Source organism: Mustela nivalis (genome assembly GCF_964662115.1).
Source record: "Mustela nivalis genome assembly, chromosome: 1".
Taxonomy (NCBI): domain Eukaryota; kingdom Metazoa; phylum Chordata; class Mammalia; order Carnivora; family Mustelidae; genus Mustela; species Mustela nivalis.
Window position 1 is genome coordinate 126,492,228 of NC_139020.1, and position 27,452 is coordinate 126,519,679.

Consider the following 27,452-nt stretch of genomic DNA (forward strand, 5'->3'; position numbering starts at 1 on the left):
AAGAGTTGTGAGCAGAATTTCTTCTTAAGAAAAAATTTTTTGAAATATTTAATACAGTGAAAAGGATGTCAAGAATAATGTGATGAGTAGCCATATACTACTACATAAGTATAAGAAAAATAGAAATATTCTGCTCTACCAAAGCCTCCTGTGAGTCTCTCCATTTTCCTTATAGTTTACGTGTGTGTGTGTATATATATATATATGTATCTATGTGCAATAGAGATACTCATTTTGTGTATATTTTAGTTTATATAGATGATATACAGTATGTACTCTTTTGCTGCTCCCCTCCAACCATGAGAAAAATTTAACCAAGTAACTGATTGAATATACCACAGTTTATCTGTTTTCCCACCTTATAGACATTTTTATTGTGTCTTTTTTTTTGCCATTGCAAACAGTACTGCTGAGATTGTTCTTACCTATGTCTCTCTGATTGCTCAGAGGTTTCTTTACATGTACAGGATGCCAGGTTTGGTCTGCTCTGTATAGATTAGTGATGCACATGTGTTAAACTCCTCCACTGTAATGTTGACTGTGACAGTTTCTCCATGTAGTTCTGTCAAATTTAGTTTTTTAATATATTTTGATGGTTTTTTTTTTTTAAGATTTTATTTATTTATTTGACAGACAGAGATCACAAGTAGGCAGAGAGGCAGGCAGAGAAAGAGAGAGAGAGGGAAACAGACTTCCTGCTGAGCAGAGAGCCCGATGCGGGCCTCGATCCCAGGATCCTGAGATCATGACCTGAGCTGAAGGCAGCAGCTCAACCCACTGAGCCACCCAGGCGCCCTATTTTGATGTTTTATTACATCATGATCCTCATTTTTCTAATTTTGTTTTTCTTAAATCTGTTTGTCTGATATTAATAGAACTATCCCTGCCTCATGTGAGTCAGTATTTATCTGGTATGACTGACTTTTTCTTTAAAACTGCAAATTTGGTCGCTTTACATTTACTGTTACTTGTGATATATTTTTATTATTTTATACCATCTTATTTCATGCTTTTTACCCCATTTTTCTGTGCCTCCATATTTAACATTTTGCTTCCTTTTGGATAGCTTGAGTTTGCCCCCCTCTCACCTCAATCTCCACCTCCCTATCCTCCCTCTACTGATGTAGAAGTTACATCTATTTATATATATATATTTTAAAGTTTTATTTATTTACTTATTTGTTATAGAGAGAGAAGCGAGAGCAAGCACAGGCAGACAGAATGGCAGGCAGAGGCAGAGGGAGAAGCAGGCTCCCCGCCAAGCAAGGAGCCCGATGTGGGACTCAATCCCAGGCCGCTGGGATCATGACCTGAGCCGAAGGCAGCTGCTTAACCAACTGAGCCACCCAGGCGTCCCACATCTATTTATATTTTTAGTGATTACTTAGAACTAGAATGTGCATCATAACTTGAAATCTAAAGTTAATCAGAATTTTTTTCTTCATCTTGAATAATACGAGAACTTTATACACTATCTTTAACAGCACTGCTAATCATACTCCCCTACATACACTTAATTTATGTGTTTTGGACCAGTATTTTCATTGTCTTTTTTAATCTGACAGACACATGGGTTTTATATGGTCCATACTTGTTTTGATTTACCAACATGTTTAGCAATTTCTTTGCTTCTCATTCTTTGTTGTATCTGAGAATTCTCTTCTGGAATCATTTTCTTTCCTCATATAAAATAATATCCTTTAGAAATTTCTTTAGTTTCTGTTAACATCTTTCTGTCATTATTCTTAAAAAATAGTTATGCTAGGAATACAGCAATGTAATATCACCTCACACATGTCATAAAGGGTAAAATAAAAAAACACTAGAAATAACAGGTGTTGGCAGGGATATGGAGAAAAAGGAGCACTTGTACACTGTTGGCAGGAATGCAAACTGGTGCAGCCATTCTGGAAAACAGTATGAAGGTTCCTCAGAAAGTTAAAAGTGGAACTACCCTGTGATCCAGCAATCACACTACTAGGTATTTACTCAAAGAATATAGGAACACCAGTTTAAAGGGATACATGCAGCCCTATGTTTATAGCAGCATTATTTACAATAGTCAAGATATGGAAACAGTCCAAGTATTTAATGACTGATGTATGGATAAAGAAGATGTGGTGTATGTGTATACACACACAGGAATATTATTCAGCCATAAGAAAGAATGAAATCTTGTCATTTGCAATGGCATGGTTGGAGGTAGAGAGTATAATGCAAGCAAAACAAATCAGAAAAAGACAAATACCAAGTGATTTCGCTCATATATGGAATTTAAGAAAGAAAATAGGCAAGGTGGAAAAAAAAAAAAGATACAAAGCAAGAAACAGACTCTTAATTATAGAGAACAATCTAATGGCTATCAGAGGGGACAGGGGTGGAGGGATGGGCTCAATAGGTGATGTGGATTAATGAGTCTAAAGACCTAACTAAAAAAACGTTGCTATGGGCTATGTTAAAGAGGTTACTGCCTGTGTTCTCGTCTAGGATTTTTATGGTTTCAGGTCTCAAGATTTGGGTCTTTCATCCCTTTTGTGTATGGTATAAGGAAGTGGTCCAGTTTTATTCTTTTGCATTTAGCTGTTCAGTGTTCCAAACACATTTTGTTAAAGAGACTGTCCTTTCCAATTGCATATTCTCTCCTGCTTTGTTGAAGATTTATTAATGACTATGGTCATTAATTATGGTCATTAATTAATGACCATATAGTTAAGAGTTTATTTCTGGGTTCTCTTTTCTGTTCCGTTGATCTGTGTGTCTGTTTTTGTGCCAGTACCATCCTGTTTTCATTGTTACAGCTTGGTAGAAATCTGGAAACATGATGCCTCCAGGTTTGCTTTTCTTTCTCAAGATGCTTTGGCTACCAGCAGTCTTTTGTGGTTCCACACAAATTTTAGGATTGTTAGTTCTAGCTCTGTGAAAAATCCTATTGGTATTTTGATAGGGATTGCATTAACGGTGTAGATTGCTTTGGGTAGTGCAGACATTTTAACAATATTTGTTCTTCCAGTCTATGAGAGTGGAATGTCTTTCCATTTCTTTGTGTCGTTTTCAATTTCTGTAATCAGTGTTTTATAGTTTTCAGAGTACAGGTCTTTCACCTCTTTGGTTAGGTTTATTCCAAGGTATCTTATTATTTTGGGGTGCAGTTATAAATGGGATTGTTTCCTTAATTTCTCTTTCTTTTCTGCTGCCTCATTATTGGTGTGGAGAAATGCAACAGATTTCTGTATTTGATATTGCTTTTGCTTTGTTGTTGTTTTGGGAGATTTTTTATATTTTATTTTTCCTTTAACTAGGCTCACACCCAGTGTGGGGCTTGAATTCATGACCTGGAGCTGAAGAGTCACATGCTCTACTGACTGAATCAGCCATACAACCTGTACATTGATTTGGTATCCTGTGACTTTACTGAATTCGTTTATCAGTTCCAGCAGTTTTTTGTGGAGTCTTTAGGGCTTCCTGTATATATAGTATATTATCTCCAAATAGTGAAAGTTTTAACTTTTTCCATAGCCAATTTGGATGCCTTTTGTTTTTGTTGTCTGATTGCTGTGGCTAGGACTTCCTGTACTGTGTTAAATAAAAGTGGTGAGAGTGGACATCCTTGTCTTATTCCTTGTTAGGGGGAAAGTTCTCAGTGTTTCCCCATTAGATGTTTGCTATGGGTGCTTCATATATGGCCATTATTATGTTGAGGTATTTCCCTCTAAACCTACTTTGTTGAGAGTTTTTATCATGAATGAACATTGTGCTTTGTTAGATGCTTTTTCTGCATCTATTGAAATGATCATATGGTTTTTATCCTTTCTCTTATTGATATGATGCATCACATTGATTTGTGAATATTAAACCACCCTTGCATCCCAGGAATAAGTCCCACTTGATTGTGGTGAATGATTTTTTAAAAATATATTGTTGAATTCAGTTTGCTAAGTGGGGTGGGTGGTGGTTGCAGAGGAAGAGGGAAAAGCCCAACATGGGCCTCAATCCCTCGATTCCAGGATCGTGACCTGAGCCAAAAACATCCACATAACCCACTGAGTTAGCCAGATGCCTCATGAACCCCCTCCTTTTTTTTAAGATTTTAGAGAGAAAGTTCACAAGCAGAAGAAACAGCAGGCAGAGGGAGAAACAGGCTCCCCACTGAGCAAAGATCCTGATGTAGGACTCGATCCCAGGACCCCAGGATCATAACCTAAGCCGAAGGCAGACGCTTAACTGTCTGAGCCATCCAGGTGTCCCACATAAAAACCATTCTTAACTTACAGGCTACAGGTCCAGTTTGGCCCTGAGGCTATAGTTAGCCACTCCTGTACAAAGCACCACTAAAGTTTTCAAAAACTAAGTTTTTACCTTTTTTTTTTTTTAATTTTAGTTAGTGAACATACAGTGCAATATTAGTTTCAGGAGTAGAATTCAGTGATTCATCATTTACAACACCCAATAGTCATCACAAGCACCCTCTTTACTTTTTTTTTTTTTTTTTAAAAAGCAAGTGCCCTCTTTAATACCCATCACCCATTCAGCCCATCTCCCATCCACCTCCCTCCCACCAACTCCCAGCTTGTCTTCTAATCTTAAGAGTCTCTTACGGCTTATTTCCCTTTCTCCTTTTTTTTCTTTTCCCTGTTCCCCAAATGTTCACTTGTTTTCTTAAATTTCACATACGAATGAGATCATATGGTACTTGTCTCTAACTGACTTATTCCACTTAGCATAATACACTCTGGCTCCATCCATGTCATTGCAGATGGCAAGATTTCATTTTTTTGATGACTGAGTAATATTCATGTGTGTGTGTGAGTGTGTGTACACACCACATCTTCTTTATCCATTCATCTATTGATGACATCTGGCTGGGCTCTTTCCATAGTTTGGCTATTGTGGGCATTGGTGCTATAAACATTGGGGTGCAGGTGCCTTTTCAGAGGAGTACATTTGTATCTTTGGGGTAAATGCCCAGTAGTGCAATTGCTGGGTCATGGGTAGATCTATTTTCAACTTTTTGAGGAACCTCCAAACTTTTCCAGAGTGGCTGCACCAGTTTGCATTCCTGACAGTGCAAGAGGGCTCCTTTTCTGTGCATCCTCACCAACACCTGTTGTTTCTTGTATTGTTAATTTTAGCCATTCTGACTAGTGTGAGGTGGTGTCTCATTGTGGTTTTGATTTGTATTTCTCTAATGATGAGTGATGTTGGCATTTTCTATGTCTGTTAGCCCTTTGGATGTCTTCTTTGGAAAGTTATCTATTCATGTCTTCTGGCTACTTCATTGCTGGTTATTTGTTTTTCGGGTATTGAGTTTAATAAGTTCTTTTTTTTTTTTTTAAGATTTTATTTATTTATTTGACAGAGAGAGATCACAAGTAGGCAGAGAGGCAGGCAGAGAGAGAGGAGGAAGCAGGCTCCCTGCTGAACAGAGAGCCCGACGTGAGACTCGATCCCAGGACCCTGAGATCATGACCTGAGCCGAAGGCAGAGAGGCTTAACCCACTGAGCCACCCAGGCGCCCGAGTTTGATAAGTTCTTTATAGATTTTGAATACTAACTCTTTATCTGATATGTTATTTGCATCTATCTTCTCCCATTCAATAGGCTTTTAGTTTTATTGTTTTCATTGCTGTGCAAAAGTTTTTTATCTTTATGAAGTCCCAGTAGTTCATTTTTGCTTTTGCTTCCCTTGCCTAAAGCAGCGTGTTTAGTAAGTTACAAGGCCAAGGTTAAGAGGATGTGGCCTGTGTTCTCCTCTAGGATTTTGGTGGTTTCCTATCTCAACATTTAGGTCTTTCATCATTTTGAATTTATTTTGGTATATGGTGTAAGAAAGTGGTTCAGTTTCATTCTTCATGTTGCTGTCCAGTTTTCTTTTCCCAACACCATTTGTCGAAGAGACTTTTTTCCATTGGATATTATTTTCCTGCTTTGTCAAATACCAGTTGACCATACAGTTACGGGTCCATTTCTGGGTTCTTTGTTCTGTTCCATTGATCTATGTGTCTGTTTTTGTGCCAGTCCCATGCTGTCTTGATGACTACAGCTTTGTAATAAAGCTTAAAATCCAGAATCATGATACCTCCAGTTTTTTCTTTTTCAAAATTGCTTTGGCTATTTGGGGTCTTTTGTGGTTCCATGCAAATACTAGGATTGTTTGTTCCAGCTCTGTGAAAAATCTGGTGGTATTTTGATAGGGATTGCATTAAATGCATAGATTACTTTGGGTAATATGGACATTTTAACAATGTTTATTCTTCCAATCCATGAGTATGGAATGTTTTTCCATTGCTTTATGTCCTCTTCAATTTCTTTCATAAGTGAGCTCTACTTTTCAGAGTATAGATCTTTTAACTCCATAGTTAGGTTTACTCCTAGGTATATTGTTTTTGGTGCAGTTGCAAATAGGATCGATTCCTTGATTTCTTTTCCTGCTGCTTCATTATTGCTGTATAGTAATGCAACAGATTTCTACACATTGGTTTTATATCCTGCAGCTTTGCTGAATTCGTGTATTAGTTCTAGCAATTTTTTGGTGGTCTTTCAGATTTTCTGCATATTGTATCATGTTGTCTGCAAATAGTGAAAGTTTGACTACTTCCTTGCTATTTTGGAGCCTTTCATTTCTTTTGTTGTGTGATTGCTCAGTCTAGGACTTCCAGTAGTATGTTAAACAGTACAAAGTTTTTACCATTTAAACTTTTGGTCTTGATTCATCAGTGCTTATCCATATTAGGGATTATATATTTTGTTACTGACAGTTATGTTTTTTTCTTCTCCTTATCTGTCAGCCAATTTCATTCTGAAATGTAATAGTTGAAACTATTTGCTTGAGTCCTTCATCAGTTCTCTTAAATCCATATTGTAGTAACTAAACAGCTGTAATATCAATATGAAAATTTTAGGAGTTTTTGAAAAATAGGTAACCATAAAAAAATAACCATAATTCTCTTTATTATATTCATACAGTTATTTCCATGTGAAGGCTTGATCATGTAGGCCTGTTACTTCTGTTTTTTTCCTTAACAATATTTTCTCAATTCTTTTGTGAATTAGCGAAACCAATTTTGGGACTGAGACAAACCCAAAGAGTTATTGGAGTCCCCTAATTTTCAATTAATTGAAGTTTCTAGTATACTAGGAATACCTGCAACAGTGACATGATTGCTCTTGTCATTCCTAATGGAAGGTGGAAATAATAACTGTATTCTTGGTAGCCAAGAAGATGGGGTGGGTTTGTGTCCTTTCCTTGGGGTTTATTTACTGAGCCTTATTTTTTGTGAGTGGGGTTACTATTCTCAGGCTTCGTGTTACCTTAAAATGTAAGATAAATCCTCTGCTAGAAAACATTTATTTTTCTCTTTCAGTTGAAGCTGTGAAGTCTGAAGTTGAGCCCTTTAATGACTCTACTCATATTTCTCTGCCAGAAGAAAACCAGTCTTCTGTCACTTGTTGCCTCCCTGACACTTCTACAATTACCGAAGAAGGTTTATTTAGCCAAAAGAGTTTCCTTGTTTTGGGCTTTAGTAATGAAAATGAATCTAATATTGCAAATATCATAAGAGAAAATGCTGGAAAAATCGTGTCCCTTCAGAGCAGAATTGTTGCTGATTACGCTGTGGTTCCTCTGCTGGGGTGTGAAGTAGAAGCAACTGTGGGAGAAGTTGTCACAAATACGTGGCTGGTAAGAAGACCCTGTAGCAGTTGAAGTGTAGTGTTGAAGGATAGCAGATGCTGAGAGTGTTAATGATTATTTCCTAGGTGAATTGGTGTTTGAGCGAGATTTAGGTTTTGCCTTTACCCAAGGGAATTGTAAGATAGGAAAATGTACAAGCTTCTTGGCCCCAAGCCTGGCAGAGTAGAACTTATTATTTCCCTGGGGCCACAGCAGCAACATTCCTTCTTAAGAAGTTACCCTAGGTCATCTCCTACTATTTCAGTCCTCCCTGTTGTCTCACAACCAAAAGCATGTGTGCACTTTCAGATTATTCTTTTTTATTTTGTTTATTTTATTTTTTGTTCTTTTTATTTCTTATTATATCTTTTTAATTGACTGAACAGTGATAATTTCATCATTTTTTTACTTTCCAAGAGTTAAGAGGAAAATTTATAAACTAATACTTGGGAAGAAATTAAATTTACAGCAGTATTTAGTAAGTTAAATGATAAACCTGCCTGATCTTAATATCCTGTATGGTGAATTAATTTTTTTAATATCATGTGAAATGTATTGAGAATGAGCATATACAAGGTTATCTTAAATTGCTTTTCATGTAAACTCAAATTACTGGTAGTGTAAAAACCAGTTTTAAACCACTGGCCGCTTATTTCAGGTTGGCATTCTTGTGTTTCTTGTTTCTAAAAGGTAACCTGTATAGACTATCAAACTTTAATTGATCCAAAGTCAAATCCTCTCTTCATGCCAGTCCCAGTGATGGCAGGAATGACTCCTTTAGAGGATTGTGTTATTTCATTCAGCCAGTGTGCAGGAGCAGAAAAAGATTCGTTGACATTCTTGGCAAATCGCCTTGGAGCAAGGTATGTAGTATTTTTTGTGCACCTGCTATCATGGTGTATTTTCTATCTGTTTTGACTTATTGGTGAACATTCAAATTGAAATTGGGCCAGGTGTCTTTATAATATTTATGGGTTGGGTATAGTGTACCTATATGATGGCTCAGAACTACTAGATGGATAACTGGCAGAGGTTCAGACCATGGGCATTAGTGCTCACCTACCAGCAGAGAGAATGTGTAAAGCTCATACAAGGGCCATTACTGAATATGGCATATCCAAGCTTTATTCCCTTCCATGGGTCCATTTGGGAGATTTATTTTTTTTCAGTAATGAATACTTGGGAAGGAAAAAAAAAATGGACTTGAAAGTTACTTCCAAAATCCAAATTAATCCAGCCCCTCAGTTAACCTTAGGTGGTAACTGTTTTAAAATGAAGTAAAAAACTGTTCTAACAGTAAATGTAAAGGAACTCAACTTTTATATTTAAAAAAAAAAGTTCTTTTTTTTTTTTTTTTAAGATTTTATTTATTTGACAGACAGAGATCACAAGTAGGCAGAGAGGCAGGTAGAAAGAGAGAGAGGAGGAAGCAGGCTATCCGCGGAGCGGACAGCCTGATGCGGGGCTCAATCCCAGGACCCTGGGATCATGACCTGAGCCGAAGGCAGAGGCTTTAACCCACTGAGCCACCCAGGCGCCCCCAAGAAAAGTTCTTTTAGATTAGATCTTGAAGCAACACTTAAAATGACTTTAAAGAGACACACCCAAAACAAACTGATTCAGAACATCTGAAAAAAAAAAAAAAAGAAAAAAGAAAAAGATGGGCAAAGGTATGTCAAAGAAATGCAAACAAAAGGAAAGGACTGGTTGCAGTTCTAATGTCAGACAAGTTTGGATTCAAATGAAGAGGCATTAAATAAGAAAAAGAAGAGTGCTATAAATAGGTATTCACACTGAAGTTAAAATATATATATATTTATTTGTCTTATTCATAAGACAAAACAATAGGAGATACAAGATGGAATCAGCAGAAATACATTACCTGTAAGACTTTAATTCCCATCTTTTACTTCATGAGAGGTCCTATAGAAAACAGGGAAGGGGGCGCCTGGGTGGCTCAGTGGATTAAGCCGCTGCCTTCGGCTCGGTCATGATCCCGGGATCCTGGGATTGAGTCCCGCATCGGGCTCTCTGCTCAGCAGGGAGCCTGCTTCCCTCTCTCTCTCTGCCTGCCTCTCTGTCTACTTGTGATCTCTCTCTGTCAAATAAATAAATAAAATCTTTAAAAAAAAAAAAAAAGAAAAGAAAACAGGGAAGGATCTAGATTTCAATAGCATAGACATAAAACATACCATTTCATGTGCCTGTAGAACACTTATAAACATTACCTATAATGAAACTGGCCACAAAGAAAACCTCAGTAAATTCCCTAAAATAGGAAGAGTGCAGACCATACTCTCTAATCATGAATAAAGACTAGAAATGAATAGTATAAATAGAAAATGAAAAGACCCTATAAACTGGACATTTTAGAACTATTTCATAACTCTTGGTTCCAAGTGGGATTCAAACCCATTTATAAGCCTAGAAGTCATTTATCAACACAATGGTAATAAGCAATCCCAGTGCCCAGATTGTATCCTTAAGTACCATTTCCTGCTAAAAGAAACTAAAATGTAAAGAAATGATTAATTCCAGGGGTGCCTGGGGGGTTCAGCCCATTAGGCATCTGCCTTCATCTCAGGTCATGATCCCAGTGTCGTGGGATTAAGTCCTGCTCAGTGGAGAGCCTGCTTCTCCCTCTGCCCACCCCCCATATCTGTGCTCATACTCATGCTCACTTGCTCGCTCACTACCTATCTCTCTCTCTCTCTGCACTCTCTCAAAGTCTTTATATGTGTGTGTGTGTGTGTGTGTGTGTGTGTAAAAATTTACATATATATGCATATGTATAGTCTTTATATAGGTGTATTATATGTATACATGTATGTACATATTATACGTATATATACATACACACACATGTGTGTGTGTGTTTATTTATTTATTTATTTTCCAGATCTGGGGCAAAAAGGTGCCAGTGAGTCTGGAACATTTTGTCAGACCAGATAGCAAGGACTACTAAGAAAGTTGCATCAAAGGACCTCTGCAGGCCAAAGACAGGACAATTTAAGTACCACTAGACAGAATAATGGCAGTGGATCCAAACACATCAAATAATGTTTAAATCATAATATTATAATAACACCAGACAAAGCTAATTGGTCATATTTGAAAGATGCTGGGAAACCAGCCAGTTCTTTTGAAAGCTGTTAGAGAAAGGATCAAGTATTTATCCTGCCTTTCCTATGTAATCTGTATAAGAGTACCATAATAATGGATAAGACAGAGTTTCCCTTTAAGAGGTGTTCCAACACCCTGGGGATAAAAATATATGTTTATTAAAAAAAATTAAAAATTTTAAAAAATATAGGTGTTCCAACAAATAAATGAAGAAGGGTGGGGTTATAATTCCTAATGAATGAAAACATCTAGGCCCTGAAAATCAATAATCATGTAATAAAGAGGAAAACAGACATCATGTGCCTCCTGATGAACACACGGCCACCTTAAAGTGGCCTTACAAAAATGATAAAACCTCTATCTGATGAAACCTCTGGATTCAACTACTGATTTATAGGAAGTAGGAGAATAGCATGTAAACTATAGCACAGAAATGCAATTAGCAAAATTCAGGCTCTGAGATAACTTTATGTTATAAATAATACAGTGTCTTCAACAAATATCTATTAAGGGGATAGGGAAAGAGGATGGATCTTATAACTAAAAAGACAAAACTGTAGTGTTTAAGAATGCACTATGTGATAAAACTAAAGAAAGGTAAGGAAGTTATTGCCATAAATATCCAAATAGATTATAATCACCAAGTTTTGTATTTCTTTTCTCGCTATGTTCTGTATTTGAATTAAGCTAAACAATGAAAACCTTTTTTTAAAACTGAAGTTGCAGAAGATCTAGAAAGTAACAATAGCAAAAGTATGACACCAGGTTCCATGGGGTAAACTAAAGCAGTGCTTGGAGAAAAACTCCATAAAGTGGCTATGTAGCAAATTAATATACAGAAATCATTGACCTTCATACCAGCCAGTTAGGAAAGTTGATGAAAACTAAGTTTACAATGAGAGATAAAATACCTACCAGAAGGTTTAACATGAAACTTGCAAGAGCTACAGAAGCTTATAAAATGCTATTAAGGAAACAGTAGAAAAGATATCCATGTTCTCGGAAAGAAGATTATAAAGAAGTTTCTATTGTCTCCTATATTACTATATAAATTTAACATCCCAGTTAAAATGCTGCCCAAATTTTTTAGGGATAGCATTAAGCAAACTAAATTCTTGAATTCATAAGTAAAGTTTAGCAAGCAAGAAAATCATAAAAATTCTAGAATAGTTATTTAGTTATTAGTTAATAGTTATTTAAATATATTTTGTAATTAAATATATTTTGTATTTAAATATATTTTGTAAAACCTCACTAAATAGTAGTGTGGATTTTATAAGTTGCAGAAAGTTTAGTGAGTGAACAGAAAGTCTAGAAATAGACCCAAATACAAACAGGTTATTTTTGGGGTGCCCTGGTGATAGTTAAACATCTGCCTTCGGCTCAGGTCATGATCTTAGGGTCCTGGAATTGGGCCCCACATCAGGCTACCTGCTCAGTGGGGAGTTGGACTCTCCCTCTCCTCCTCTCCCTCCTCCTGCATGTGCTCTCTCTCAAATAAATAAAATCTTTATTAAACAAAAAAGTGATATTCCAAGTCATTGAAGAAGAGAGATGGCTTATTCAGTAAATAGGATTCAATAAAGTTAGAGCCACATCTCATACCATAATAAGTACCAAATGGATCAGTGAGTTAAATGTGAAAAATGAAACCATGAAATTGCTAGGAAAAATGTGGGAGATTTAAAGCATCTTAAAAGTGGAGAGTAGAGCATAAAACCTAGCAGTTGTTAAAAAAAAAATTCTGTTTAAATGTTAAGTGGTGGACTTCTCTTTCTGCCCCTATGTTCTCTGTGTTTAATATCTGTCATCTTGAGCAAGTCACTTAATTCTATCTTCTTTTTCTTTTTCTTTGCATTTTTTTAAGTTAACATATAATGTATTATTAGCTCCAGGGGTACAGGTCTGTGAATCGTCAGGCTTACACAGTTCACAGCACTCACCAAAGCACATACCCTCCCCAATGTCCATGATCCACCCACCCTCTCACTTAATTGTATCTTTTCCCAGGTTGTATCTTTACAATATTTTGTAAAAGGAATGCCTGGATGGCTCAGTGGGTTAAGTATCTGCCTTAGGCTCGCATCTTAATTCCATGGTCCTGGGATCGAGTCCCAGGTCATAATCCCATGGTCCTGGGATCAAGTCCCACATTGGACTCCCTGCTCAGTGGGGATCCTGCTTCTCCCTCTGCCTGCTCTGCCTGCCACCCGCCCTTGTACTCACACACATTCTCTCTCTCTCTCTCTCTCTCTGGCAAATAAAATCTTTCCCAAAAACCCCCAATATTTTGTAACATACTAGTACTTCCCAAATATTCATAAGAGATTGTGTCTGAAAATGCTTTGCAAAGACATAGTGGACTGGAAAGATACAGTGTATTATTCATACCCTTTCTGTGCTCCCTAGCTATTCCATGCCTCCTTTTGGGAAGAAAGACCCAATATGGGTAGGTGATGACTAATTAAGGAGGTAATTTTCCTGATTAGTTCTTGAAAGTCTAGTTTAATTTTCTTAATGTTTTTATAAAAACTTTTACTGTAGCAATACATTTTTACCTTAGAGTAGTCATGTAAGAGGGTTTAAAAATATATGAGCTTTTTTTTTTTTTTTTAAGATTTTTTTTATTTATTTATTTGACAGAGAGAGATCACAAGTAGACAGAGAGGCAGGCAGAGAGAGAGGAGGGAGCAGGCTCCCTGCTGAGCAGAGAGCCCAATGCGGGACTCCATCCCAGGATCCTGAGATCATTACCTGAGCTGAAGGCAGCGGCTTAACCCACTGAGCCACCCAGGCGCCCAGTATATGAGCTTTTTATCAGCGAGTATTATACATAGAAGTCTAACAACAGTTGTATTAGAAACTTCTTCTTAGCTTGCTCAGTTGTGTTTATGACCATTTGTTTTTATTTAAATATAATTTTCAGCGTTCAAGAATTCTTTGTTCGCAAATCCAATGCAAAGAAAGGCATGTTTGCCAGTACACATCTTGTATTGAAAGAACCAGGTGGTTCTAAGTATGAAGCTGCCAAGAAGTGGAATTTACCAGCAGTCACCATATCTTGGCTGTTGGAGACTGCTAGAATGGGAAAGAGAGCAGATGAAAGCCATTTTCTGATTGAAAAGTCTGCTAAAGAAGGTTAATACTTTTATCTTGTCCTTTTATATGTATTATATGTATTTTTACAATTTGATGGTCTCTGGAATATGAATATGTTGAATCTTGTTTTTAGAAGTTCACTGATTTCTAGTTTTCACATTGAGTGTTGTGCACTGCTGTTGAGCATTCCTTATTTGGTGGCAAAATAAATGTGTTCATAGCACAGATTTAATTTTTATCTGCTCTCTAGTACAGGCAGTGTCTGAAAGCTGGAAGATACAAAACAATCTGGAAGCATTCTGGGGTCTCAGTGTTTGAAGTCCAAATTTGTGGGCTAGAATCCCATTTATTGTTTCTTCTGTGGCTCACATTGACACACCGTGTCATTCATGTGCTCTCTCTTCCTCTCATCTTTGGACTTCTGCATCTTTTCTCTGGCCCACCTCATGGTTGCCTCTTTGTCCATATCTTTCAGCCCTCCAAGCTTGGATGTTATTTTCCGTTGGGAAGCCTTCCTTGACTCCCAAGTATGGCCTTTGTCTTGCCAAATCTCCCTCCATTATTCCCTTTAAACCTTTGATCTCAGTGTTCTAATATCTAGTTTGCTTTCATGTCTCCCTACTCAGTTACAAGCTCTGAAAGGGCAAAGAATATGTGTGTCTTGTGCATGATATATTTCCATTGTCTAGCATTGGACCTGGCATGGCATAGCCATCTAATAAGTGTTTTTGTTAAATATTGAAAAAAGACTGGTGGGAGGACACAGTAGAAGATGATGGCATCCCTGGGCAAACTTCAATAGCTTGGGAACAGCTCTCAGAGCCATTATTGCTTACCCAAACAGACTGGAAATTTTAGAACTGAGGCAAAGTGATACCTAAGTCATATTAAAATATCACTAAGAACTTTATAAAATCTTCACTGTAGTTGTTAACTCAGAGTATATGTAATTGTTTTTGGTTTTTTCCCTTAATTCTGTCATTCACCAAGATAACACTTATATAATATTTGGCAAATCATGAAGTTTATTAAAAAATACTTCAAGTTAACAATAAAATGAAACAGGAAATCTAATTTCATTAATTGTTTCAGTTGATGTTCTGTGTTTAACTCAACATATATTTTAATGTATTATTTGGTTTGTTTCTTGGAAAGTAGATATATAATTTTGTGATTTAAAATGTACTTGAGAATTTACATGAAAACTAATAATGAGACATAAAAATAGCACTTTGTGTATTCATCTTCAGAGATAAAAGATGACTAGTGGCTCACATTTGTTTCTTCTCGTTTTAAATCTCTAGAACAAAGTGTGGAAACTGAAACAACAAACAGGGTGAATCTAAACCCAGGTACTCCAGAGCATCCTGTTGCACACCTGGAAACTCATAGGAAAACAGCCGTCACGCCTTTAGATATGAACCGCTTTCAGAGTAAAGCTTTCCATGCTGTGATCTCACAACATACCAGACAGGTTTCGGCCTCCCCACCAGTGGGACAACCACTTCAGAAAGAGCCCTCCTTACATCTGGATACACCATCAAAATTTCTGTCCAAGGACAAACTCTTCAAGCCTTCCTTTGATGTGAAGGTAGGGATTACAGAATATGGTCCTTGAGTTAACAATTAATATAATTCATAGTATATGAAGTAAATAGTTATAATATAACTTATAATAATAAGTTAATTGAAACTCCAAATTCTGCATCACCTCTAGTTTGTGGTAGTAAGTTCTCCAGAGATACTGGCAGATCATATTATCGAGTCCCTCCATATACTTGGGGTTGAGATAAAAGCGGGAGGTAAAATGGTGTGAAGTCGGGACTGGGTTCAAGTCCTACATCTGTCATGAGCAGTATGACTCTAGGCAGATTATTTAACATATCCAAACATAGACTTTTTCTTTTGTATAAAGAGGATATCACTTGCTCTGAAAACTCACAGATTTATCTGAAGGATCAAATGCAATGGTGTGATGAAATAGTTTTATTAACTATGATATAAACCCATTGCTACTTATGTTTTGATTCTAGCAGTATACTCAGTGCTTGCTCTCCAAAAATGTGTCTCTTATCACCTTATCTTGCAGTCACTTCCCTTGAAAAGATAGGTTAAGTCTGCGTCTTTGTTTGATCTTCTGAGCACTGGAGGATGGCTCCCTTTCTGAGAAATTCATTCCCAGATCAAGACATTATTTGGCAATAAACGGTTTCCTCTTATTCCCCCAAAATGATTTTCTTTACTATTCCTTTAGTAGCTGTTGGCCTTTCGAATGGCTATTGAAATCATTGTTTATGATTCTTTTTATCCATGAGTCTTTGCACTGTTATTATACTACTCATCTATTGGAGTTTTGCTGGTAGGGTATTAAGAAGCAAGGTTCTGGGACACCTGGGTGGCTCACTCAGTTAAGTGTCTGACTCTTGATCTCTGCTCAGGTCTTGATCTCAGGGTCTGGAGTTCAAGCCCAATATTAGGCTCCATGCTGGGCATGGAGCCTATTAAAAAAAAAAAAAAAGCAACATTCTAATAATTTTTACTGGTGTGTTAAGAAGTAGGTTATAGAATTTATAGATTGTTCATCTTCAGAAAATAAATATAAATTGATACTTTGGATAGTTTCACTAAGCAAAACCTGTGCTCGAAAAAGTAACTTTTTGTGCTATGATTAACACTGCTCATTATGCCTTAAGAAATAGAGAAAAATCACTGGTTTGAGACCTGAGATCTAGAATCAGCCTTCTCCTTTGCTTCTTGCTGTCTTTGAAAGAGGTCAACCTCTTTGGGCTCCATCATCTTTATCTATAAAATCATAGGGTATATCTAGATGATCTCTAAGGTCTCTTAGCTCACAAACTTTTTTTTTTTAAGATTTTATTTATTTATTTGACAGAGGCAGAGAGGCAGGCGGGGGCAGGGGGGGGGGGGAGCAGGCTCCCTGCTGAGCAGAGGGATCTTGACCTGAGCCAAAGGCAGAGGCTTTAACCCACTGAGCCACCCAGGCACCCCCCACAAACTTTTTGAATAGTAGATGAAATGACACTAGTAGGGAAGAAAATAAGAATATTCCCTGTCATTGACACTGTTCTTCTTTAGAGACCTTGCAGAAAGCTGATGGTTCTAAATAGTCTCAGTGAAGACACAAAACATATTTAAAAGTTTTATTATTTAGAGTCATAGTTCACTTAGGAGTGTTTTTTTCTTTTTCTTTCTTTCTTTTGGGGTGGTGGTTTGGGGACTTTTATCTTTTTGGTAATACATAAAATGGTACTTCGTCTTACAATCAGTGCTTCTTCAAATTGATGTAATATGGTATATTGAACTTTGTACTCTGAAAACAGAAGGGGCCATAAAATAATCACAAAATTGAATACATTAGGCCTCATATTTTAAAAATCTCCTATTTAATTTTAAATTGGCATCAGAGAAGTACAGCAGATGTGCTGCTAAATGATATGTTAAAGTTAAGTTAAAGTTAAAATATGTTAAAGTTAACAGCTGGAAGGCTACTGTACATGTTCAGAAGATCATTGCCAGGTACCTTAGAGCCTTCCTTATGCCTCTCCTTCATCACTGTTTCCTCCTTCCTCCTGGAGGTAACACTCCTGACTTCTAACACGAACTTTGTTATCCTTGTTTTTTTTACTTTTAAATATTATATATTATGAATATAATATATATTCTTTTTTTGTTCAGCCTTTGTTTGAAAGCTGTGTCCCTGTTCCTTTAACTTTAGTTCATTGATTCCATTGCTGCAGAATATTCCATTAAATGAGTATACCATAATTGAGTGCTGTGAAGTGTGTAAACCTGGTGATTCACAGACCTGTACCCCTGGGGATAAAAATATATGTTTATAAAAAATAAAAAATTAAAAAAAATGAGTAGTCCATAATTTACATTTAGATGTAGACATTCTTGTGCATGTCTCTTAGAATATGTGTGCATGCATTTCTTTTTGGTATATACCTAAAAGTGAACTTGCTGGGAGAGCAACTTTAGTAGAGACTGACAAATTGTCAAAGTGGTTGTACCAGTTAATAGTCCTACTAGTAATGTGTTGAGCACCCAGTGTTCCCCATCCTTCTTAATAAAGAATTATAAGGTTTGAGGTTATTATTGTTAATATTGTTTTTACTTTTCACTTGGAAATAATTTCTTTAAAATGTTGCAAAATAAAAATACTAGGAGGAATACTCATATACCCTTTGTTCGGAAAGAGTTTTCATTACTTTCCAGATGGAAACACTTTTTATTATTTTATTACATTGTGATCAGAGTGTTGTTTATAATATTTCTACGTCATAGAACTTACTGATGTTTGTGCCCTGATATATGTCAATTTTTGAGAACATTGCTTGATTTTGTGAGAACATTTTATGAGCAGATATATTCTCCAACATGGATAGTCTTTGCTGTATACAGGCATACACACAAGATCGAACTTCTTGATAATGTTGTTTAGACCTTTTATATCCTTTCCTGTTTTTTGGTCATTTAACTCACTCATACTATGTGTTGTTTTTAAGTTTCAATAATATGGTGTGTTTCTCTTTCTTGGATCTTGTGTGGTTTTGTTTTTAGATAGATGATTGGTGTATGTTAACTAGTACATAGATATTACAACTATTAATGTAACTTGAAATGTGTTCTTTTTCTCATGTAATACTTTCTGGCTTGAGGTCTACTTTGGTATCAGGATTTCAATCCGTACCATTTTATGATTTTCATTTGCATTATAATCCTGTGTAATCCTTCATTTTAGCCTTTGGAGATTGCTGCATTTTAAAGGTAGAATTGAGCATAGAATTGAGATTGGCTTTATGAGCCATTTAAAAAAATCTTTTCCTTTTGGGGTGCCTGAGTGGCTCAGTGGGTTAAAAGTTAAAACCTCTGCCTTCGGCTCAGGTCATGATCCCAGGTTCCTGGAATCGAGCCCCACATCGGGCTCTCTGCTCAGCAGGGAGCCTTCTTCCTCACCCCCCTCTGCCTGCCTCTCTGCCTACTTGTCATCTCTTGTCTGTCAAATAAATAAATAAAATCTTAAAAAAGAAAAATCTTTTCCTTTCAACCAGGTGACTTAATCTATTCACATTTAATATGATTTCTATTTGGTCTCAATTCTGTCATATATTATAATTAGTTTACATTATGTATGTATGTATGTTACATGTTTCTTCAGGTATCATGTCCTCTGTTTTTGTTTTTGTTTTTGTTTTCCTTTTATTTAGGAAAGGGTTTATTAGTTTTATTCTTAAGGTGCCCTTAAACCCCTATCTTAACCTTATGTCAGTTGTAAATTATATGATTTGACCCCTACTACTGTTGCAGTCAGTAATCTTATTCTGGTTCCCCATTTTCTCTCTTCCACTGTTTCTTTTTTCCTTCAATTTTTTATAAACATATATTTTTATCCCCAGGGGTACAGGTCTGTGAATCATCAGGTTTACACACTTCATAGCACTCACCAAAGCACATACCCTCCCCAATGTCCATAATCCCACCCCCTTCTCCCAACCCCCCTCCCCCCAGCAACCCTCAGTTTGTTTTGTGAGATTAAGAGTCACTTACTGTTTTTAATTACATTTATCAACTTTGTCAGAAGATAAAATGTTTATTTTTTTTTTAATGATTTTATTTATTTATTTGAGAGAGAGAGAGAGCAAGCACGAGAGGAAAGAGATCAGCGGGAGAAGCAGACTCCCTGCTAAGCAGGGAGTCTGATGTGGGACTTGATCCCAGGACTCCAGGATCATGACCTGAGCCGAAGGCAGTCGCTTAACCAACTGAGCCACCCAGGCGCCCCTGTTTATTTTTTTTTTTAACCCATGAACCTCACCCTTGTTTAGTCTTAACTCTACAATCAAATATGTGAAATGCTTACTGTCATTAAGGACGAATGCACTACAGGAGGAAGTGCATCCTCTAGAATATTTGAGAAGGACATATGTACAATATTTCCCGAGTTCTGCACATTCAAAACCTTTACCAGGGCCTTGTTTATTCAACAGATTGGATGTATTGTTCTTGGTTTGCATTTTTTTTTCTTGAGTTTCCTGAAAATGCTACTCTACTGCTTCCTTTCTTTGTATATGTTTTTGAAATTTCTGATGCCAGTCTAACTATGTTGTTTTTGTAAGTTATTTTATCTTTTTTGCCAGAAAGCCATGTGGCGCTTTCTTTTATCTTCAAAATCTAATGATTTTACAAGGGTATGTGTAGATAATGATTGATCTCCATCAGATTTCCTTAGTACATGGCAGGTGTTTAAATGTTTGGAATTTGAATCCTCTAAATTTTTGATCTGAGAGAGTAGATGAATGGAGCTCTGGTCAGCTGAGTTGAATGGAACAGGTTGGGATCAAGGCCTCAGACCGAGAGTTTGTATTTTCAACACATAAAGTTGGAGATCCCTATTAGACGTCCAAGTACTGTTGTCAGATAGGCAATTACATGCATAGCTTGAAGTTTGGATAATGATCTGGGCTAGAGAAAGAAATTTGGGGATTTGAGTTTGTAGGTAGTTATTCAAGCATTGTATGAAGTTGCAGTAACTGAAGCAGTATGTCATCACATGAGTACTCATATTGATAAACAGGATTACACCCCACAGATTGGAAAATGTATTATATGATAAAGGTAGCATTCAAATCAGGCAGCTGAGTAACCATCTGAGAAAACAGTTGGGATGAAAACTCACCCCTTACACCAGAATAAATTCCAGAGGATTAGATATTTAAATATAAGAAATGAAGGCATAAAGATTATAGGAACAGGCCATGAAAGAGTAAGTTTTTTTTTCAGTAATGCTAGTGTTAGGAGGACCTTTTTAACTATAACATATACCTCAAAAGAAATAAGAGTCATAATGAATCTGACAGCATTAAAAAATTCTCCACATTCAACTGCAGATTTTATAAATGTACAATAAAAGTATTTAAAAATTTTCCATGGCAAAGTGGTGATGCAACATGGGGGCTTAAGTGGGTAGAAGAAGAATCAATGAAACAAGATGGGATTGGGAGGGAGACAAACCATAAGTGACTCTTAATCTCACAAAACAAACTGAGGGTTGCTGGGGGGAGGGAGGTTAGGAGAAGGGGGTGGGATTATGGACATTGGGGAGGGTATGTGCTTTGGTGAGTGCTGTGAAGTGTGTAAACCTGGTGATTCACAGACCTGTACCCCTGGGGATAAAAATATATGTTTATAAAAAATAAAAAATTAAAAAAATAAAAATAAAAAAATAACTAGGTAAAAAAAAAATTCTCCATGGCAAAAATTGGCAGCAAATTGAAAAGAAATGTGCATATATCTCAAATGTATATGTATGCATATAAACTCTTAGAAATATATTCAGACAAGTGAATAAAAAAAGAAAAAGCAGGGCCCCTGACTCTCAGTGTCAGCTCAGGTCACTATCTCAGGAACATGGCATCGAGCCCTGTGTCTGGGTCAAGCTCTGCTTGAGATTCTCTCTCTCCCTCTACCCCTCCCCCAACAGTCTCCCTCCCTCTAAATAAATAAATAAATAATTTTTTTTTTTTTTTAAGACAAAGTAATGGGGAAAATGGGCAAAGTTAGGAAGAGATAGCTGTCACAAAAAAATTAAATGGAAATATTATATTCATAAAGATGTTTAATCTTATTTAGTATTAAAAGGTGGAAAATTAGAGCATACAGTTAAATTTTTTTAACCTATCAGATGGGCCAAAAAGAAAAATCTGATTACCCACTGGTGCTGTCAAACATGTTAGGAAACATTCTAATGCTTTGTTCATGATGTGAACAATGTCAGCATTGTTACATAAATTTTGCTTAAATGTTTCCTTTTGCAAAATAATGTGTGTATAAGGTTGTTCGTTGCATCATCATACTGGCAAAAGATTGTTAATCTAAATATTCATCAGTTGAATAGTGGTAAATCCAATCAGCTGTGTGCATGGAATACTATACAGATGGAAAAGAGAATGAGCAGCGCGGCCTGAATAACAGTGGCCCCTTCGCATGAGGGAACTGTAGGTGACATGGACACAGGAATATATTTTGTCCTTTTGAGGATTTTTCACAATTCTCAACTCCGTCAATTTATTAACCTTACAGGTCAGATCTTGCTTATATCCATCCTTGCTTGCTTCCTTCCATGTTTATTGTTCATTCATTTTGCTTAATTTTATTTGCACCTCCCGCTCTGAGATTCAGCCCAAATGTGATGAGCACAGCTGAAAATGTGAGCATGTTGTGAGTCTCTTTGGACTCATTTGCTGAACAGTATGATAAATTTTTTTTTTTAATTATGTTCAGATGCAGTTAATACTTCATTCTTTTTGTTTGAAAGAAAACTGGAGGAGGCTAAAGCTATAATCCAGTTAATTTTGAGGTTTATCTCTTCTCTCTTTACCTCTCCCTTCCTCTTTCCTTATACTATTTACCTTCCTTTTTCCTTCTGTCCCATCTTCTTCCCTCCTGTCCTTTTCTCCTCTTCCTCCTACATTTCTTTCTCCCCTAACATACATATAGGATGCACTTGCAGCCTTGGAAACTCCAGGAGGTCCTAGCCAGCAGAAAAGGAAACTGAGTACGCCACTTTCAGAAGTCATTGTCAGAAACTTGAAACTTGCTTTGGCAAATAGCTCTCGAAATGCTGTTGCTTTGTCTGCCAGCCCTCAGCTGAAGGATGCCCAATCGAAGAAGGTAGAATTAGATCTCTTATTAAAAGCAAATTATAGATAAAATATTTCAAACAATAATAGTTGACCTTATGTCTTTTCTTTTCCATGGGCAGGAAGAAGCCCCCAAACCACTTCACAAGGTAGTGGTATGTGTGAGTAAGAAACTCAGTAAGAAACAGGGTGAACTGAATGGGATTGCAGCCTCTCTAGGAGCAGATTACAGGTAGGTGACACATCTTTCTGTTTTGGTACTGATATTGTCTAAACATATAGGAAAACCTAAACCTATTGTGTGCATTCACAAAGGAACATTTACTTTGCCTTTTAACATGCCATATTGTCTGCAGTATCTCCAGTTGATTTGTCATTTACTTCAGCCTTGGAAAATACCCTTTCCAGTTATCAATTCACATTGATACGTGTATTATTTAGGGTTTGTGCAACCCATATGTGAGAACCTATTTTGTACCACTCACTATTCTAGAAACTTGGGTTCCATGAATTATGAGTACAATCTAGAAGAATTCTTGCCTAATGTATTTAATAAAAGATTCATAGGTATATTGACTTATATGAGGTGTGAGATTAAGCATATTTGTACCTTAGTGTGTTTCAGAGTAGAGCTCTTCTGTGAGCAGTACTGCAGCCATCCAGGCATTCAGTGGTCTTTTTGTAGACTGGTTTAATTTCTATTTATTTTCACTGCTTTTGGAGACAGAGATTATCATATCTGCCCTCCACCTGACAGCCAAGCTAGAGACAGACCTCCAGCAGAGATGGCATGTGTGCCAGGGATTGAGAGAGCCTTACCCGTGCCAGCCAATCCTGAGTCCCTCGTATTCCACTGTCTGCGGTGCTACCTTTCTTGATCGCTTCTATTCAGCCATTTATAGATAACATAATGATTGGTTCTACAAGTCATAGTTTGAGAAACACATTTGGCTCTATCTTCCCTTTTAGTTAAGTGTTATTTTGGTTAGCTTGCTATTTGATAGATCAGGAGAATAAAAATAAAATGTATCTGAGAGAGTTAAAAGCATTTTAATGTGTTTAGTATATCTGTTGTAGAAAAGAAAAAGTTTTTTACCTTTTAGAACTAATAATTATATTACCTGCTTTGTGTATTATTATATAATATCTACTATATGATTATATATTATCATATTACCTTTTACCAGTTGCTGAGCTCTTAGTATGAGCCAAGCTTTATCTATCTCATTTCATTCTCAAGAGTCTTGTGAGGGTATGTGTATTTGTCAAAATTGAACGCTTTATTGTATATTCACTTGGCATCTGTACTTGATATAAGACATAAAAGGAACCTGTAGAACTTGACTTTTATTAAGACTTAAGATGATAGTCCTCGGGCACCTCGGTGGCTCAGTGGGTTAAAGCCTCTGCCTTTGGCTCAGGGTCATGATCCTAGGGTCCTGGGATCGAGCCCCACGTTGGGCTCTCTGCTCAGTGGGGAGCCTGCTTCCTCCTCTCTCTCTGCCTGCCTCTCTGCCTACATGTGATCTCTCTCTGTCAAATAAATAAATAAAAATCTTAAATTTAAAAAAAAATTCTAGTCCTCTTAGTGTGAAAATAGAATCTGTTACTGAAATTGGTAAGTAATTCAGATTTAACTGATTAAAAGTTTGCTTAAATCCATTCCTTGGGACACCTGGGTAGTGCAGTCAGTTCAGCCAAAACTCTTGGTTTTGGCTCAGATTGTGATTTCAGGGTCATGAGATTGAGCCCTACACCAGGCTCTGCACTCAGCAAGGAATCTATTTAAGACTTTGTCTCCCTCTCCCTCTGTCCCTCCACCCCTACCCCCAACTCGTGCACATGCTTACTCACTCTCTAAATAAATTAAATCTTTAAAAATCTATTCCTGAAAGGGATTTCTCAGACTTGGTGTTAGATGAGAGAGAAGAACACTTTAATACGTAGAGGTTACAATATGTAACCTCTGTTTATATATGTTTATAGAGTAATGTGTTCTCAAATGAAAACTGTCCTACTTTTTCCCATCCATAAACTAGAACCTGAACATCCTGAAGAGATTACCTGACACACCTCCTGCTTCCCACTGTTAAACACCTAGGCCAGAGCTCCTCAGTATGTCATAACATTACCTCTCCTAAAAGGATTTCACAAATATGACTTTTTTTTTTTTTTTAAGTAAAGCACCACACCCAATGTGGAGCCCAATACCGGCTTGAATTCATGACCCTGAGATCAAGACCTGAGCTGAGATCAAGAGTTGGACACATAACCAACTAAGCCACCCAGGCCCCCCATACTTAACCACTTTCATAATTTTAATAAATGAAAGTTATCAGAAGGCACAGAATCATAAAATATATGTTTAGTATGTAAATGCCTGTGGCTGATGACACTGGAAGAAAACAGAGTATTCATATGCTTACATACATATGTAAAATCACTTAAAATACTAGAGCCCCAAGATCAAACAGATACAGAGACTCAAGATACCATGAGCAGCATTTCCTTTGGTAACAGGACTTTACCAAGATTTGTTCACAATTGGGCAAAGTTACAAATTAAGCAAAGTATAGTCTTCCATCAGTTGCTCAGTAGTTGGATGTCCTATATATTAGTGTATATTTAAACTGGAAAAAAAAAACCAACAAAAAACCTACTTGTGTTTTTAAGTAAAATAGGCCTCAGGCTTATCTAATTGTAAACAAACTTTTTTTTTTTTTTAAGATTTTATTTATTTATTTGACAGAGAGAGATCACAAGTAGGCAGAGAGGCAGGCTGAGAGAGAGAGGAGGAAGCAGGCAGGCTCCCTGCTGAGCAGAGAGCCCGATGCCGGACTCTATCCCAGGACCCTGAGATCATGACCTGAGCCGAAGGCAGTGGCTTAACCCACTGAGCCACCCAGGCTCCCAACAAACTTTTTTTAACCTCTGAATTTGTGTCAGGACATTAGAAAATCATGCAAGATATGGGATAATTGTATTTATAACTGTTCCTCAGAATTTCTAGCATCCCTTGAACTTATTAAATGCTATTAGCGCCCCTCATCATATAAACACATTATTGTAACAACAAAATCACTCCCACATATTTACAAAATAGCTTGTAAAGTAACAATTTTGCTGAAAGCACTGATCTAGACCAGAGGGTCAGCCATCTGCTTTTGTGAGGTTTTTTTTTGAATACAGCCATGCCTATTAGTTTACATATTATCTATGACTGCTTTAATACAAGGCAAGAGTTGAGTAGTTATAACTTTTTACAATTGCAACTATAACAGCTTTTTGCCCTGCAAAGTCTAAAATATTATCATTTGGTCTTGTGAGAAAAAATTTGCTAATTCCTGATCTAAACCATCTATGCCCATTGACAGTCTGTCGTTAAAGGATCTCCGAGGACTGAAATTCATAGTTTCCATATCATCACAGTGAGGCATGAAGCAAGATGAATCGGGCAGATACGTTCCTCTATTTTTTTAATTTATAATTTGTTTAAGTTTGTATTATTTTCCCTAACATCAGAAGTGGAAACAACTATTAGACTAACAACTAAATCAGGCAAGATGTTCTTTACCCCTGTTTTTAAGGAAACACAGACAATAGAGTAGGAACTAGAGATGTTTATAATTTAGAAGGAAATATGCCTTCTTAATTTGTTTAACTTGGCTATTTAAAAAGTTCAGAGATATTTCTTATTTAGTAAATGGAAAGTGTGTTAAGTGTCCATGATGAGAAACCTCTATTTTGGCGATTATATTCAGAAATATAATTTTTACTTTTTTACTTTCTCTTTGGTTTTTACTTGATTTTAAGAAGTATAATATGTATTTAACAATTCTTAGATTATTTTCCTAGGTCAGGAAACCATTACATGGGAAGAATCAGGAGATTGTAGGATAATGTAATCCTTTTTTTTTTTTTTTAAAGATTTTATTTATTTATTTGACAGAGATGACAAGCAGGCAGAGAGGCAGGCAGAGAGAGGGGGGGAAGCAGGCTTCCCGCCGAGCAGAGAACCTGATGCAGGGCTCGATCCCAGAACCCTGGGATCATGACCTGAGCTGAAGGCAGAAGCTTTACCCCACTGAGCCACTCAGACGCCCTGATAATGTAATTCTTAAGAGTATGGGTTTTGAAGTCAAAACTGGCTCTGTCACTTACTGAATATTCTTAAACATGTTACTTAACCTTCAGTGTCCTTATCTGTAAAGTGAATATAATAATATTAATGTGTTGGGATTGTTGAGAGGAATGGCTGACATATTATAGAAAAAGCATAGTTTATGGGCACCTGGGTGGCTCAGGTTGATCGATTGCCTTCGGTTCCAGTCATGATCCCAGAGTCCCAGGATTAAATCCCACATCGGGCTCCTGGCTCCGTGGGGAGTCTGCCTCTCCCTCTGACCTTTTCTCCTCTCATGCTCTCTCACTTTCTCTCTCTCTCAAATTAATAATTTTTTTTAAAAAGAACATAGTTTATTGTGGTGCATATAGCAGATGTAGAATGACTAGTAATTGCCAATACCTGGAAGAGAGATTGGATGCTTAGCCTATTTTATTGATTTGAAAATACCTTTATTGTTACTCTAAGGTGATACTCATTGTAAAAAAAAAAAAAGGAAAGAAAGAAAATTTAAACAATTCAAAAAAGTATAAAGAAACAAGTAGTATTTTTTTTTTTTTAAGATTTTATTTATTTATTTGTCAGAGAGAGAGCGCGAGCGAAAGCGAGCACAGGCAGACAGAATGGAAGGCAGAGTCAGAGGGAGAAGCAGGCTCCCTGCGGAGCAAGGAGCCCGATGTGGGACTCGATCCCAGGACGCTGGGATCATGACCTGAGCCGAAGGCAGCTGCTTAACCAACTGAGCCACCCAGGCATCCCGAAACAAGTAGTATTT

General features: G+C 36.8%; 1 protein-coding gene across 12 annotated transcripts in view; it reads left to right on the forward strand.

The window, feature by feature from the left end:
* The window catches only part of TOPBP1 (DNA topoisomerase II binding protein 1), a 62,620-nt gene that overhangs the window by 14,578 nt on the left and 20,590 nt on the right, over positions 1 to 27,452 (forward strand). For 7 of the 12 annotated variants that reach the window (XM_082719010.1, XM_082719014.1, XM_082719019.1 and 4 more), the window contains 6 exons: positions 7,362 to 7,678; positions 8,360 to 8,532; positions 13,719 to 13,930; positions 15,196 to 15,482; positions 22,412 to 22,585; positions 22,677 to 22,786. In XM_082719010.1, coding sequence (XP_082575136.1) covers positions 7,362 to 7,678; positions 8,360 to 8,532; positions 13,719 to 13,930; positions 15,196 to 15,482; positions 22,412 to 22,585; positions 22,677 to 22,786 — 1,273 coding nt within the window. The remainder of the gene's footprint in view (positions 1 to 7,361; positions 7,679 to 8,359; positions 8,533 to 13,718; positions 13,931 to 15,195; positions 15,483 to 22,411; positions 22,586 to 22,676; positions 22,787 to 27,452) is intronic. The other 5 variants (XM_082719012.1, XM_082719013.1, XM_082719017.1 and 2 more) reach the window with 1 other exon arrangement.